At 41.6% G+C, this 16,667-nt stretch overlaps 1 protein-coding gene across 1 annotated transcript; it reads right to left on the bottom strand.

The window, feature by feature from the left end:
- Positions 1-10,030: 10,030 nt before the first annotated feature.
- Positions 10,031-14,792, bottom strand: si:rp71-39b20.4 (potassium voltage-gated channel subfamily V member 2). Its single transcript, XM_021588707.2, has 2 exons — positions 13,461-14,792; positions 10,031-10,450 (listed from the first exon to the last, which is right to left on the bottom strand). Exons 1-2 carry the CDS (start codon positions 14,790-14,792, stop codon positions 10,121-10,123), a joined length of 1,662 nt encoding a protein of 553 aa, XP_021444382.1. The 3' UTR covers positions 10,031-10,120.
- Between the last annotated feature and the right edge of the window lie 1,875 nt (positions 14,793-16,667).

Raw genomic sequence — 16,667 nt, 5'->3', positions numbered from 1 at the left:
TTAGTTAATCAAGTGTGCAATTGCTGGTCTGGTCTGGTTTTAGTAATAATGTCCTTTGTTACAAAAATGTCTAACCTTTTACATATGGTAAACAGTTTGAAATTATATGAAAGTGTTGATTCTTTGAAGTTAAGCATTTAAACTTGTTTGAATTGTTAAGTTAACTATTATTCAAGATTAATTTATGTTGATGTTGATTAATCACAGATCACAATTGTGCAATAAAGAGGAAGGTAATCTGTCTCTAATTGGTCTGTATTTCTGTGTTGTATTCTTAAATTAACATTACATTTTTGTTCAGTCATAAACTCTCCAATTAGTCTTATTTGATTGTCCAAAATGTTTCAGGATATCAGCCATGTGAACCCATTTTGCAGCTGATAATGGCATTCAATGCCAATGTAGCCTTATGCCTACAGCAGTGGTTCCATCTCCAGTCCTCCAGTTCCCCCGACCGCACACATTTTGTAGCCCTGGACAAACATACTTGATTCAACTCAGAGGGCCTGATGATTAGTTAACAAGTTGAATCAGGTATGTGTGTCTGCGGCTACAATAAACTGTACTGTTAGGGGGTACTTGAGGACCGGAGTTGGGAACCACTGGCATACAGTATTAGCCTTATGAGCATTTGCAATGCACCCCTTGACATTGTGCATTTTTTATTTAACCTTTATTTAACCAGGTAGGCTAGTTGAGAACAAGTTCTCATTTGCAACTGCGACCTGGCCAAGATAAAGCAAAGCAGTGTGACACAGGCAGAGTTACACATGGAGTAAACAATAACACAAACAAGTCAATGACACAGTAGAAAAAATAAAGTCTGTATACAGTGTGTGCAAAAGGCATCAGGTAGGCAATAAATAGGCCATGGGAGCAAATAATTACAATTTAGCAGATTAACACTGGAGAGATAGATGAGCAGATGATGATGTGCAAGTAGAGATACTGGTGTGCAAAATAGCAGAGAATATCTTAACTCACACACTGTTTACATATTGTTCAGCTATAACGTTCTCAAATTCTTTTTTTTATGATACCAGTAGACAATGTATATGAGGCAAACCATTATACTACATTTTGTACATGCCTTGTGCAGACTTAGTTTTTTTGGTGCAAATCCAACCGTTGTAATCTAGGTTATGAAATGTGTGAAAGCACAACTACTATCAAGTTCAAGGCCAGGTACTTTTCTCCAAGGTCTGAGTGGCACTTGGAGGTGCCACTGTGATAATGAAGATGGTTTGCCTAAGACTACCACAACAATTGTCATTGTGTTTTAAATGGTGAAGAAAGAAAATAGTGGGGCTAAAATGTTTTATTCAATGGGGCTAGGCAAAGCAGAGATGACAATACTTTTAATTTCACCCACACAACAATCTAATATTAAAGCACAATATGTTTACAATATCATAAGCAATAGTCTTTTAGACATTCCAAATTAAATGTTATTATATTCATACGGTTTAAGGGGGCACTTTTGTCATAATGACAAGGTGAATGTGCGCTACTCAAATGGCACAACAGAATCGTTCAGATTGACCAAAGCACAGCATCCATCTCATAACTGAGGGACGTCTCCTTTCATAACTGGAAAAGGACGAAGTAGAATCTCATGCTGCTGCAGTATTGCTCATCTTCACAGTGGGAATCCAGTTGACATGGGTGTCTTGATAGAGGTCAGCTGGTGAACCTACAGCAGTACATTAACAAATTAAAAGCCCACCTGATGTTAAATATCACTTCCTCAGGTTGCCTATACCATCAGCGCTCTTAATTATTTGGTTGTGTTTAACTCCTTCAGGTGTTTGTGTCATAAAGATTAAATATATTGTTGGGTTTGAACAACCAATAGTCAACACGGCAGGTTGTCCTATCCCCTCGAGGCCTTTGTCCTATGCTGTAATGCTCATAAACTTTCCCTCTTATAAAGTTCTCAACAGATTATCATTGGGTTATTATATTAATGATAACCACACGTTGTTTTGGACTATTATGTCCTCCAGGCTATATGGATGTCATATTGTATAATTTGCTTCTCCCCTTTTCATGGTCATTGCTAAAAGGGATCCAGCTTTTGTCAAATTAAAGATTTATTTGACATTTTGTCGCAGATTAGGAGATTTAGGTTAAGGTTAGGAAAAGGTTTAGCTATACTTTTGACAATTTGACAAAAGCTGGATCCCTTTTAGCCAGGACCCCTTTTAAATAGGCCTAGATTATGACTATCCAATATACTCATCACATTAGGAATAGTAGGTTTACATTAGTCTGCAAATGCGATGATAGAGGCATGCAATCCTTTGTTAATTAACAAAGGTGAGTTTTTGTGGTGAAAAATAGCTTCCCGAAAAACTTTAAACTCACACTACACATGCTAGACTACAAGATACCTACTCTAGCTAGCTAATTTGGTCTAATTTATTGTTGTTGATAATATTTGGTTGTGCATAACAGCTAAACTCGAAATCGATCAGACTAGACTTATCAGTGATGAAATGATCGTAGCAGACCGGTTACTGACAGCTGTCTGGGTTCAGATCTTGACGGGCAAAAATACTTTTCTGACGGTTCTTGAGTCTTATCTTGGTGTCACCAATGGTGTTTGATGATTGCGGGGAATCTGTAAATATATATATATATATATATATATATATATTCCTTGTTGTCTTTCCTGCCTTAGAATAGCCAAATACTATACAGAAGGTGACCGTGGTCATGAATCGACTAGTTTAAGGCAATGTTATCATGCAGTTTGCGGTAGCCACTCGGCTGTTTTCAGAATAATTAATGCAGTGGTCTTCCAACCTGGCCACCAGGAGGCGTCGTACGTCAATTGCAAACCCTCTATTTGTTACGTTACGAATGGAATAGCGGCCATACAATATCATATGAATTGGAGGTTTTATGGCATATATGGATTATATGAAGTAATGTGTCGTACAGTACATATTGGAGGACGTATATCAATAAACGTCTTGCTCTGAGAACAGGCTGCTTGTTGCTTCGTTTAAGGTTAGGGAAATGTTAGTTAAAATGCTACAGTTGTCCCGACGCGACTTGTACCTTTTGGATTGCTTGAATGTCGCGGTATACGTCCACCCCGACCAATCGCCCTATTTTAGTTTCTGAGGCGATCCTCACCTTTAAAGGAGCCACGTTCCAATTCTAACCAAGTGGGTTAACCCTATTGACGCGATACATAGGGTGTTTGGCTTTCACGCTGGGTCTCGATCTACAATGTCATGCTAAATGGAGGTACACAACAATATGTTCCAACCCATACTTCTTTATGGGTTCGAGCAATTGAACGTAATTGGCTGTTTTCAAAAGAAGAAGTTGCTTATGTGTCATCGATATGATTCAGAAACCTTTATTCTAGTGTCAAAATTTACCGCAAAGTGTAAATACGATAATTTTGGTCAAAAAGTCAGTCTCGTCCAAAACAGAGATAATTAGGAAAACATGTCATGCCACATAATGAAGGGTATCATAACAGTTTTCCCTGGGTTGGGTTTATTTCAATCCTGCCCACAGCTGGCAGAACCCAAGTAATCATACATTTGGAGCGCAGATGCATGCGACCTGCTCAGATCGTAATGCCCATGGTCAATTTGGTTTGACATTCGATATCCCTTATAGGCTAGTTAGGGACCATCAGTAAATTACATAATGTACATGGGACAATATTTAAAATGTCAAGAGCTCCAAGTTTCAATTACTTAACCACAAACCAACTATAAATTGTAGAAATTCATATACAAATATTGAAAGCATTTAATGAGACAATTAAAAGGTGTGCAACATGAAATTGTCACATTTTCATTGTGTAATTTATTGACGGTCCCTAAGTAGCCCCAAAGTTGAACCAACCTTGCCACCTTTGCACACCTGCTGGTAAAATACAGGTAATCACAATAAAACAAAAAAAGGGTTTCTATAAACATATTTATTTTTCCCTAAATAATGTTTTCTATACATGTTATACACTATTCTTACATAACACCATCCTATCTGACATAACACTACGGGAACCATACAGTAGCCCCTATTCCACATATAGCATCTTACTGTAGCTAAATGTTCCGCTATTCACGGGCATCTGTAGTGTGTATCATATTTCACAGGATATTACCTGGACCCCCGTTATGTTATAGTTGGAGCACTTGGCCCATGTCCTCAATCCGCTTTATCCCTATCAGAGAGATTCAACTGGATTCAGGAGCTGTAATCTTGCTACTGCCATACACACTTTTGAAAGGATTTTCTCTGCATTTTTAAAATACGTACAATGAAGATTGTAATGAGAATGGACATTGTTAAGAGTGGAGTGAGATGACAGGCTGATAATTTGATCTTTAATAGAAAGGGATGCTATCGGGGGTGTAGTTTTGTCTGTGATACATGGATCAATTGCCTTTATACTGTATAGCAAATGCTAACTTTTCAGCATGTGTGGCACAAATCCAATGTCAACAGTACCTTTATAACCAATAGTACCTTTTTAACCAATATATTATTTTGTAATTTGGGTGAAGTACCCCTATAACATAACATGGAGGTATTTTGTTCCAGAAACCTCTCACACTTTCGGAGAAGTGAGGGGTAATTGTCCCTATTTGAAGATTGATGTCAAAAAAGCATGTTATACATAAGATCTATTAAGTAACCACCACTCAATGATCTTCAAAAGCAGGAAGATTTCTTGACAAACTCACATTTGGCATTCTTTGTTGTCCTTCATTGTGCAGGTGAGAAGCAAGTATAATATGAATATAATAAACTTTATAAATAAAACATCTTTCAGCAACTTGTTTTTATCTTGTTTTTGTCCTTACACAAGTCATTCAACTACAATATTCTGGTGAATAAATTAACACACAATTCAGGACAAGAAAAACGACCCTTAACATTTCAGTAAAAAAAAATTTTTACAACTGCATAATGGTGCTCCAACAAACGTAAATAAAACCGATTTGACCCTATTCCATCATTCCAATGGCTAACCAACAATTATTTGTGAAATGTATCTCTAGCCTAGCATTAGCTTTAGGTCAGCAATACTGGAGCAGCTCGCTCATGTTGCAGCCAAACCGGCAGCACACCCCGGCAGGCCCCACGTCTCAGCGGGTCTGGGTAGACACGTTGTACCTCAGAGGGACCGTGGAAAGCTACATTTCCCCCTGGACCTGTGGAGAGGTGCTGGGGAACCCTAGATGGTTCTGCTGGTCTTCTGTTACTCTCTCTGTGGATTCCTGGTCGTCTCTCTGCCTCACCACATCTCTGCCAGTCTCTGTCTCTGAAGTCTTTAGGTTGGCAAACTGGTCCCTTTTCAGCCAATTCAGAATTGCCCTTGTAGAAGGAGAACTGAATAAGGCATCATTTACAGTTTAGGCAAATGTCAGTTAGCTTGGTTGACAAAAGGATTCCATTCACCATAACATCCATTCTCGTGCTTTTCAGTATAAAAATACATGTATGCCTTTCGGATTCAACTAAATTGAACTCACAAATGAACATTGTGAAAGCACAAACAACAGCACCATAAAACATGTGAAACAAGCTATTAGAGCAGGGCTCCCCAACCCTGTTGCTAGAGAGCTACCATCCGGGAGGTTTCCACTCCAACCCTGTTGCTAGAGAGCTACCATCCAGGAGGTTTCCACTCCAACCCTGTTCCTTGAGAGCTACCATCCGGGAGGTTTCCACTCCAACCCTGTTTCTTGAGAGCTACCATCCAGGAGGTTTTCACTCCAACCCTGTTGCTAGAGAGCTACCATCCCGGAGGTTTCCACTCCAACCCTGTTCCTTGAGAGCTACCATTAGGGAGGTTTTCACTCCAACCCCAATCTAGCGCACATGACTCTAATGATTGATAAGCTGAATCAGGTTACTTACAACAGGGGTTGGAATGAAAACCTACAGGAGGGTTGCTCTCCAGGAACAGGGTTGGAGTGAAAACCTACAGGAGGGTTGCTCTCGAGGAACAGGGTTGGAGTGAAAACCTACAGGAGGGTTGCACTCCAGGAACAGGGTTGGAGTGAAAACCTACAGGAGGGTTGCACTCCAGGAACAGGGTTGGAGTGAAAACCTACAGGAGGGTTGCACTCCAGGAACAGGGTTGGAGTGAAAACCTACAGGAGGGTTGCAATCCAGCAACAGGGTTGGATTGAAAACCTACAGGAGGGTAGTGCTCCAGGAACAGGGTTGGATTGAAAACCTACAGGAGGGTAGTGCTCCAGGAACATGGTTGTTGATCCCTGTATTAGACCCTTGAGAGTTGTACTCACTGTGGTGTTGTCCAAGGTCTGGAGCTCTCACACGATGTGACCACCATACAGCTTCACCCTGGCCCCTGGGTCACATACATCGCAACCATGGGCAACCACCATGAGAGACACTTAGCATCCATGATGTTGATGATGTTTGCTCCCAAGTCAATGACACAAACAGCCAATAGACGGAGCAGGTACTGTATGATGAGGTGAGGATGTGTGGCTACTTGTGAGAGCTTCCTAGGGTTTTATATAATGCTCTACTATCTATGCCAGGCGGGGATTCTCACAAGGAGCCATTCAACCTTGCCCAAGAAAAAGGATGTCCTGATCTTGAGATCACCACTGTGGTGTTAAAAAGAGTTCCCATCAAGGCTAGAACTCTCGTATGAGATAAATACATGTCAACTAGTGATTTAAATGTTGTTTTTTACATTTTAGTACTTTAGTAGACTTATCCAGAGCGACTTACAGGAGCAATTAGGATTAAGTGCCTTGCTCAAGAGCACATCAACAGATTTTTCACATAGACAGGCTCAGGGATTTAAACCAGCAACCTTACGATTACTGGCCCAACGCTCTTAACCGCTAGGCTACTTGCCGCCCAGGCATGGGGTTTACGACCTAAGTTAGTGGTGCAAGTATAGGCCAGGGTTTCCCAAACTCTTTGTTCGGGCCCCCCCTGGGTGCACATTTAGGTTTTTGCCCTAGCACTACACAGCTGATTCAAATAATCAAAGCTTGATGATGAGTTGGCTATTTGTATCAGCTGTGTAGTGCTCGTGCAAAAGCCAAAACGTGCACCAGGGGGGCCCCAGGACCGAGTTTGGGAAACCCTGGCCTAAGCCAGGGAAAGTGTAGCCCTGTGAATCTTAATCACACAAAGCCTATTATTTGTCAGGGAATACTATTTGTATATCAGTGATTCTACATCTCACTTTGCTCTAGCTGATCCTTTTCAACAGACTCAGAAGTTGTTGCTAAAAATGGGTAAATTAGGGGCAGTTAAAGGGGAGAGTCAATGAAACCAACCATGGAAGTTTATTGGACTGTCAAGCCAACATCTTAAAGGAAAGCTCCACCCAAAAAGCATATTTTGGTATTTCTTTCATTAGTCCATTGTTGATATAGTCCCAAAATGTTTTGCATGTCAGCAATCAAGTTAAAGATATGTAACTTTCGGGCCTCCCGGGTGGCGCAGTGGTTAAGGGCGCTGTGCCATCAGAGACTCTGGGTTTGCGCCCAGGCTCTGTTGTAACCGGCCGCGACCGGGAGGTCCGTGGGGTGATGCACAATTGGCCTAGCGTCGTCCGGGTTAGGGAGGGCTTGGCCGGTAGGGAAGTCCTTGTCTCATCGCGCACCAGCGACTCCTGTGGCGGGCCGGGCGCAGTGCACGCTAACCAAGGTTGCCAGATGCACGGTGTTTCCTCGGACACATTGATGTGGCTGGCTTCCGGGTTGGATGTGCACTGTGTTAAGAAGCATTGCGGCTGGTTGGGTTGTGTATCGGAGGACGCATGACTTTCAACCTTAGTCTCTCCCGAGCCCGTACGGGTGTTGTAGTGATGAGACAAGATAGTAGCTACTAAAACAATGGATACCACAAAATTGGGGAGAAAAAGGGGTAAAATTCAACAACAAAAAAACAAAAAAAAGCACGTATGATGCCCAGATGTCTTACGCCAACAGCTACAACTTCTGAGTCCGTTGGAAGTATTCCCTTTGTGTGATTTTAAGATTTGCAGAGCTAATTTTGTTAGGCAAGCCCCAACAGACAAGCACAACCAGACAATGATTGATTGGAGAGAGCTGTATACTGTATGATTTTCTATCTGCAGCAAACCTAGTGGATCATGCTGGAAATAACAGTAAAAGCAAAGTGCCAACAACCAAATAGCACTAGACTCAGAAAAGCTAACAAAATCAGGATGCAAGTTCAAAACGGAGTCACCATGAGCATTCATACCACAGATTCATGCCACAGACATTACGCAGTACTTAGCATTGGGCTATTGGGCTTCAGTAACATCTTGTTTTGCTTGCATTTCAAGAAAATAGGTAGACAATAAAATTAGAAGTGCGTCATAGCGAGAATAGCATTACCAAGGAGTCCCATTGTGGCGTCAGGGAATACTATTTGTACTGATATACTATTTGTATATCAGTGCGTCACACAATCTCTTTTCAAAGCATGAATGTGTGTGTGGATAGCCTTGGGTCCGTTTCCTCTCTGTCCCCTCTCACTCCTTACTGTTACTGTCGTAATACAGTCCCATGGCCCCAGGTTAACACTAGAGGTCACTGCCAGGCGACTGTCAAAAGCCACTGCTGCTATCCTTTCAGTCGCCTTATCCCTAAATACTATTAGACAGTCAGCCTATCTGTGCCGTATCAAACTACTGCAATGTCTGGTTGCTTGTGGTCTTGATTTCTGTACTCAATACTCTATCTGTAGTTATTTGAGCGCAAGCCACACATTTCAACCTTGAAAATAGATTTTATTACAATCAAATATTTTTTATCAATGGAGAGCAGAACTGTTTTTGTTTGTTGTTATTTATATCAAACACTTATTAGTATTTCCCAGAAAGCTTTGCAGTTGACTTTAGTTCAATGTATTTGGCTTCATCCTTCCATTTCACTGACTTACTGGTTGTGGTAACATGTTATTGTTAATAGGACAAGAGACATTCAACAAAACAAGAAATAAAACAGTTCAGATGAAATAACTTTTATTCTTTGACACCCATCGCATGGTCTATTTCAAATGAGTCCTGTATACAGTACTATATAGTACTGTCTAACTGTATACAGTACTATATAGTACTGTCTAACTGTATACAGTACTATATAGTACTGTCTAACTGTATACAGTACTATATAGTACTGTCTAACTGTATACAGTACTATATAGTACTGTCTAACTGTATACAGTACTATATAATACTGTCTAACTGTATACAGTACTATATAGTACTGTCTAACTGTATACAGTACTATATAATACTGTCTAACTGTATACAGTACTATATAGTACTGTCTAACTGTATACAGTACTATATAGTACTGTCTAACTGTATACATTTTAAGGATATAGTGTAACTTGAACTGACTATTGCCCATAACACGGACATTTGGGTAGAAACGGAGTACCATGTCAGAGTTGGGTTCAGTTCTACTAATGAATTAAAGATACCGTTTTAAAACTGTTGTTTTATAATATATTTTTTTCAATTAATTAGTTTGAATGTTCATTTTCTGACCAAAACTGAGAAGTAATTGCCTACTGGAAGTATCATCCAACTGCAATAGTGTCTTTTATCATGGTATAATAAACTAATTAGGCCTAATTGCATGTGTTGATTTGAACATTTACATCCTGCACATGTTATAGATCTGAGGCGCCCTCCAAAAAAAATGTATATTAGCACTTCATCCAACGGAGCAGTCATAGGCCTACTGGCTACCATCCCTCAGCTTCTGAAGTGGTTTTTGCAATATAGTCTAATAAACGTTGGTCGTTACTCTGTTATAGGCATGAATGCCTGGTAGAAAGTTAGTTCCACTCAGCTTAACTGCATCAGGTGCTATTCTTAGAAACCGATCCCGATGGGGGGTAATTCCTGTCCATTTGACTGAGGAGTCACCCTTAGCGTGCCACATCTAAAGCTGTAGCTTACGGTTTATCTCCCCTTGGCTCAGCCTCAATCCCCCTCCCCCACCACCCCCTTTGCCCAATGTTTACTTTCCTACACCCCGGCTTAGAATATAGTCAGAGGCAGATGGGGTGTTAGTCTCCAGCATGAAGGCGAGAAAGGCATTTAAGGGGCGTTGGCATTAGGGTCTCACTCGGCGCCCGCATGGCTCTGACTCCTGTTTGGATGGTATGTGGTGTCATAATCGTCATCAGAGTCGTCCGAAGGCTGTGGTTCGAAGCAGCCATCGAACTTGCGCCGCAGACGTTTCTTGAGCTGGAAGGTGCGTACACCCGGGCCTATAGTCTGGGTGTATTCCTGGGCCTTGAGCTTGGCGTAGTAGTCTGAGAACTTGTTGAAGAGGATTGAGATGGGCATGCCGTTGAGGATAATGCCAAAGGAGATGCAGCCAAATGCCACGCAGCGACCCAGATAGGAGATGGGCACCACGTCACCATAGCCCACAGTGGAGATGCTCACCTGTAGGACGAAGAAGGAAATGGTCTTGTTGTGTCCATCTCAAAGAACATTTTAGTCAAAGCCACATACTTTACAGAACACGAGGGGTACTCAACTACTATTAGAGAAGGTCTGGTCACACAGATTTCTGAGATGGCAAAGGTCCGGATGGATATTGTCATTTATCATCATCATCGTAACAAACCCCCACATCGCGACCCAAGCTGTTTAAACTGTTTACACCCCTCTTGTTGGCAATTCAACACATATTTTCATGTCTTATGTGTGTTCATGTGATAAATAAATTACTCAACTAAATCAATGTGGCCCCCTGGGGGTCGAGGCTCCTGGTCACGTAATCTGGCCATGATAACTAAGATTTTGATAGCTGGATAGCCTAACTATACCCACTTAGCTAACATGGCCGCCAGGTGAGTATGGCTGCGCTACAGCCTGGTTTCTTTTGCTGACAACGAAAAGACAGAACATACTGTATATTTTCCCTTGAATCAGAATCCAACCAAGTGAAGGAGACAGACCTTGAGAATAAGCGTGATACTAATCTAGGTAATTATTGTAGTTGATCATGATGTTAGTTACAGCACTAGTCATGTACAGTATGTCAAGTCCGGAAATACTTCTGGGAATAACAAGGACCAATTCAACCTCCAGGGATCCAGGAACCAATCCAACTTTTCTAATCAGTCTTTAAACCATGGCTTGAAACGAAAGGCATTACATGGCATTAGACGAGATTAGACACGTAAAAGTTAACAGCTGCCGGGAGATAAAGTCTATAATGTCCTCCACCAAAGAGGACGACACACAGATTATGATGCATGAACACAATGTCATGCCCCATGTTTGGAGTAGCAAATAAATCCAATGAAATGTGGCAGATTACATTATTATACTCTGAAATTCTAAAGTCAACAAAGTATATTTGTCATCACTCGCAGTTGAAAAGCCTTGTTGACCCTGTTTCCTCGTGATGAAAGTGAACCACAAATGTATCCTTTATATATACCGCCACTAGCTACATCAATTGAGAGAGTTAATATGAGGTAAAAGGCTGAAAAAGCCATACGCAAATACAGTGCCTCATACCCTTTAACCTATTCCACATTTTGTTTTGTTACAGCCTAGATTTCTTCTCCTTCATCTACACACAATACCCCGTAATGACAGTGAAAACATGTTTTTAGACATTTTTGCTTATTTAATGAAAATTAAATACAAAAATATCGAATTTACTTTGTAGAATGACCTTTGGCAGCGATTACAGCTGTGTGTCTTTCTGGGTAAATCTCTAAGATCTTTCCACACCTGGATGGTGCAACATTTGGCCATTTTACTATTTTCAAAAATCTTGGTCAAGTTGGGTGTTGATCAATGCTAGACAACCATTTTCATGTCTTGCAGATTTAAAGCCAAACTGTAACTCGGCCACTCAGGAACATTCACTCTTCTTGGTAAACAACTCTAGTGTAGTTTGGCCTTGTGTTTTACGTTATTGTCCTGCTGAAAGGAGAATTCATCTCCCAGTGTCTTTTGAGAAGCAGACTGAACCAGGTAAAAAAAGGATCTTAAACTCCCCAGTCCATAATGATTACAAGCATACCCATAACATGATGCAGCTAACACTATTCTTGAAAATATGGAGAGTGGTACTCAGTAATGTGTTGTATTAGATTTTCCCCAAACAACACTTTGTATTCAGGACAGAAAGTTAATTGCTTTGTCACATTTTTTTGCAGTATTACTTTAGTCCCTTGTTGCAAAGAGGATGCATGTTTTTGAATATTTGTATTCTGTACAGGCTTCCTTTTCACTCTGTCAATTAGGTTAGTATTGTGGAGTAACTACAATGTTGTTGATCCATCCTCAGTTTTCTACTATCACAGCCATTAAACTATAACAGTTTTAAAGTCACCATTTGCCTGCAACTGAGTTAGTAAGGGTGCCTGTATCTTTGTAGTGACTGGATGTATTGATACACAATCAACAGTGTAATTAACACCATGCTCAAAGAGATTCAATGTCTGCTATTTTATTTTTACCCATCTACCAATAGGTGCTCTTCTTTGCGCGGCAACCTCCTTGGTCTTTGCGGTTGAATCTGTGTTTTGAAATTCACTGCTCGACTGTGGGACCTTACAGATAATTGTATGTGTGGGGTACAGAGATGAGGTAGTCATTCAAAAATCATGTTATACACTATTATTGCACACAGTGTGAGTCGATGCAACTTATTATGTGGTTTGTTAAGCACATTTTTACTACTGCACATATTTAGGCTTGCCATAACAAAGGGTTTGAATACTTATTGACTCAGGTTTTAAAAATAATTGTGAACATTTTGAAAACAGAATTCCACTTTGACATTATGGGGTATTGTGTAGACCGGTGACAAATGCATTTCAATTTAATCCATTTTAAATTCAGGCTGTAACACCAAATTTCCAAATTTGGAAAAAGTAAATGGGTGTAAATACTTTCTGAAGGCACTGTACATTATCCAACTCAGAAATTAAAAACAAAAGTCAGGGAAGTATTTTTGTCATCCTTCCCCGTTGGTCATGAAAAGCCTTGTTGGGCCTGTTTCCTCATGATTAAAGTGAAACACAAACAGGATATGGATCCTTTATGTATACTGCCACTGGCAACATCAATTGAGAGAGTTCAAATAAGAGTTAAAAGGATGAAAAATCTATACTAGAAGTGTCAATGAACAGGAATGCCATATTATACCATAGAAAAATAACTGAAATTTAGGGCATACTATACAGAACACAAAACATATAGAGCCCTCAAACTCAACTCTGCACTTTGAAGACAATTCCCACTGCTTTTTTTCCATTGTTCCCCTCTCCTCAAGCATTGATTTAAACCTGGGATACCCAGTGGGTGTAATTAATTATCAGGTCGAACAGAAAACCAACAGGATCCGGACCTCGTAGGTTAAGAGTTGAATACCCCTGATATAGAGTTTATAAGTTGTTAATATGGAGTTGATAAGTTGTTTACTCACTGCGGCCCACCACCAGGCATCAGGGATGCTGCTGAAAGGGGTGCCTGGCTGGTCCAGCTCCACAGAGTGCATGAGGGCCGAGAAGGTGAAGATGCCCATGATAATGAACAGGAATAAGCAGCACACCTGCTCTCTGCACTGCCGGATGGTGAAGCCAAACGCCCGCATTCCAGTGGAATGCTTTGCCAGCTTGAGGATGCGAAAGATGCGCATGAGTTTGACCACCTTGAGCACCTTGCTGACTTTGCTGACCCTGGCCATGGTCTTCAGGTCCTCCTGGGCACCAGCATCATCAACATCTGTGAAAATCTCAAAGATGATCTGGATGAAGTAGGGCATGACGGCCAACAGGTCCACAAAGTTGAGACCGCTTTTCACAAAGTGTTTGATGTCGCAGGTGGTTAGTAGCCGCAGGAAGTACTCAAAGGTGAAGAAGACGATGGAGACGATCTCCACACACTCCATGTAGGTCTTGCCGTAGATAGTGTACTTCCTCAGCTCCTTCACCGTGTTGAGGGTCATGGCCACGATGGAAATGAGGACGAAGAGGCTGGAGAACACGGCAAAGCCCTTGGCCGCTAAAGAGGAGTAGGGGTTCTCCATCAGGTCCCAGAGGGCCTTGCGGAACCCTCCCAGGAACATGGTCTTGAACATGGCCTCCTCATCCCTGTGGGCCGGCTTGATTTCGTCGATCAGCTCCTGGTTGACCTTCAGGCCATCTTTGATCTCATCCACCTTCTCCTCAAACAGCATGCGGCAACACCTCGGAGTGTCCCTCATGCGGAGACCCCAGAAGTTCATCTCCTCCTCGAAATTGAGCGGACACAGACTCTCCATCACCCACATGACGTTGCTGCAGTAAAAGTGGAAGATGTAGTGGAAAAAAGTGGGGTCCCGGTCAAAGAAGAACTCATTTTTACGGACGGAGTAGTCGTCGCAGAGTGTCATCCTCTTCACAGGATCGGTACAGAGGGCCAGAGAGCCAATCCTGGTTTTGGGGTAGCGGAGAACCAGATGGATAGGTATGTGAAAGACTCTCCCACCGACATTGATGGTGACTATGTTGGATTGTCTGGCGACACGTTTTTCTTTCTCCTCCCTTTTCTTCTCGGGCCCGTTCTCCTTCAGGACCACTGTCTGAGTAGCAGGGTTGTCCAGGTTGTCCATGGACGTCCATGCTTTCACAGAGCTCTCCTGTGCAAAGGGGAAGGTAGCGTCTGGTTCTTCAATGCTCTTGGATAAGCTGGTGTTCAGCTTCACGCTGGCAAACAAACTGGAGCGCCGTTTTTTCAGCTTTTTTAGGTGATGAGGGTTTTTTGAAGGTTGTTCCATTGTACGACCCCTCAGAGGGCAGGAAATTTTGAGAATTATCAATCCTGCACACCTAGTGAAAGTTAAATCAGTAAAGACCTTACCAACAAATCCAATATGTCACACGTTTCACATTCCTTGACACAAAGAGCAACAACGGCAAGACTTTCTTCTTCCTTTTCCTTTCCTTACAAATTCAGCAGGGAGAGAAAAAGCTACACCGTGTTTGATTCAACGTGCAAGAAGATCAAGAGCATGAGTTGGGGATTCATCCTCCTCACTGATTCTCTAATCCCATTGCTGTTCTTTCTGTCCTAACGGAAGTTAAAAATACTGTCCGGGAGGATTAGTGTTGTGATTTAAGGATTTGGTGCTGGGAGGAGGGAAAGGCAGAGCAGAGACAGCAGTCACCCATTTGTGACAAGGCTATTAAAGGCTTACAGGTACATGCAGTTCAAACTGAAAAGGAATCCCAGTAAACGACAACCTTTGTATAACTTCACATCTATGCCTTCTCCAACCTCCACTTTTTTCATGTGAATCACAGGAGAAACCAAATTTGGTTGCAGTTTTATCATGCAGATCACTTATTCCCTCCTTATTACACTGGCCTAGACAGTATTTATACCTTAAAGCAGCAAGCTGCAGTTGCTATATACATTTTTGGACTTAAAGGCCCATGCAGTCTTTGTAATTGTATTTTTAAATCATCACTGTATGTCTAATAAATCACTGTATTTATTTTATGAAAATAAATCCACATACTGTATGTATTTTTTAAATAATTTATTTCCCTAAGCCTTGTTTGGTCCTTGAAATGCTCAGTCTGATGGCGTTAGAATTTACATACACAGGCCTGATTGGCTGATAGGATGGTCTAGAGCCCACCCCCTTACCCAAATGAACAGTCATTGGTTTATAATAATCAGATCACGTTGTGAAGTCATGATGTGGGCCAGAAGTTCCATCCCGGCTAAACAGGCTGAAATTCCTTCATTATTTATTTTTTAAAACAGCTCTTACACAAAAATAACATTATCATAATTTTCACAATTTCAGAGTGTTTTTTTGACCTAATACTGTGGAAATATATACAAAAAATCTGCTTCCGGCGCCGACAGAGATGGCCGCCTCGCTTCGCGTTCCTAGGAAACTATGCAGTTTTTTGTTTTTTTACGTGTTATTTCTTACATTAGTACCCCAGGTCATCTTAGGTTTCATTACATACAGTCGAGAAGAACTACTGAATATAAGATCAGCATCAACTCACCATCAGTACGACCAAGAATATGTTTTTCGCGACGCGGATCCTGTGTTCTGCCTTACAAACAGGACAACGGAGTGGATCCTATGCAGCGACCCAAAAAAACGACTCCGAAAGAGAGGGAAACGAGGCGGTCTTCTGGTCAGACTCCGGAGACGGGCACAGCGCGCACCACTCCCTAGCATTCTTCTTGCCAATGTCCAGTCTCTTGACAACAAGGTTGATGAAATCCGAGCAAGGGTAGCATTCCAGAGGGACATCAGAGACTGTAACGTCCTTTGCTTCACGGAAACGTGGCTTACTGGAGAGACGCTATCCGAAGCGGTGCAGCCAACAGGTTTCTCCACGCATCGCGCAGACAGGAAAAAACATCTTTCTGGTAAAAAGAGGGGCGGGGGCGTATGCCTTATGACTAACGTGTCATGGTGCGATGAAAGAAACATACAGGAACTCAAATCCTTCTGTTCACCTGATTTAGAATTCCTCACAATCAAATGTAGACCGCATTATCTACCAAGAGAATTCTCTTCGATTATAATCACAGCCGTATATATCCCCCCCCAAGCAGACACATCGATGGCTCTGAACGAACTTTATTTAACTCTCTGCAAACTGGAAACAATTTATCCGGA

The sequence above is a fragment of the Oncorhynchus mykiss genome, chromosome 28 (genome assembly GCF_013265735.2).
Source record: "Oncorhynchus mykiss isolate Arlee chromosome 28, USDA_OmykA_1.1, whole genome shotgun sequence".
Taxonomy (NCBI): Eukaryota; Metazoa; Chordata; class Actinopteri; order Salmoniformes; family Salmonidae; genus Oncorhynchus; species Oncorhynchus mykiss.
The sequence above is the reverse complement of the archived record's forward strand: the minus strand, read 5'-3'. Positions and strand labels throughout refer to the sequence as shown.

What these genes read in the sequence shown, in the direction of transcription:
- si:rp71-39b20.4 (XM_021588707.2), bottom strand. Translation starts at nt 14,792, where the DNA reads ATGGAACAACCTTCAAAAAACCCTCATCACCTAAAAAAGCTGAAAAAA. An exon ending in ATGCCTGGTGGTGGGCCGCA is followed by an intron (nt 10,451 to 13,460) that starts GTGAGTAAACAA and finishes TTCGTCCTACAG; the next exon opens with GTGAGCATCTCCACTGTGGG.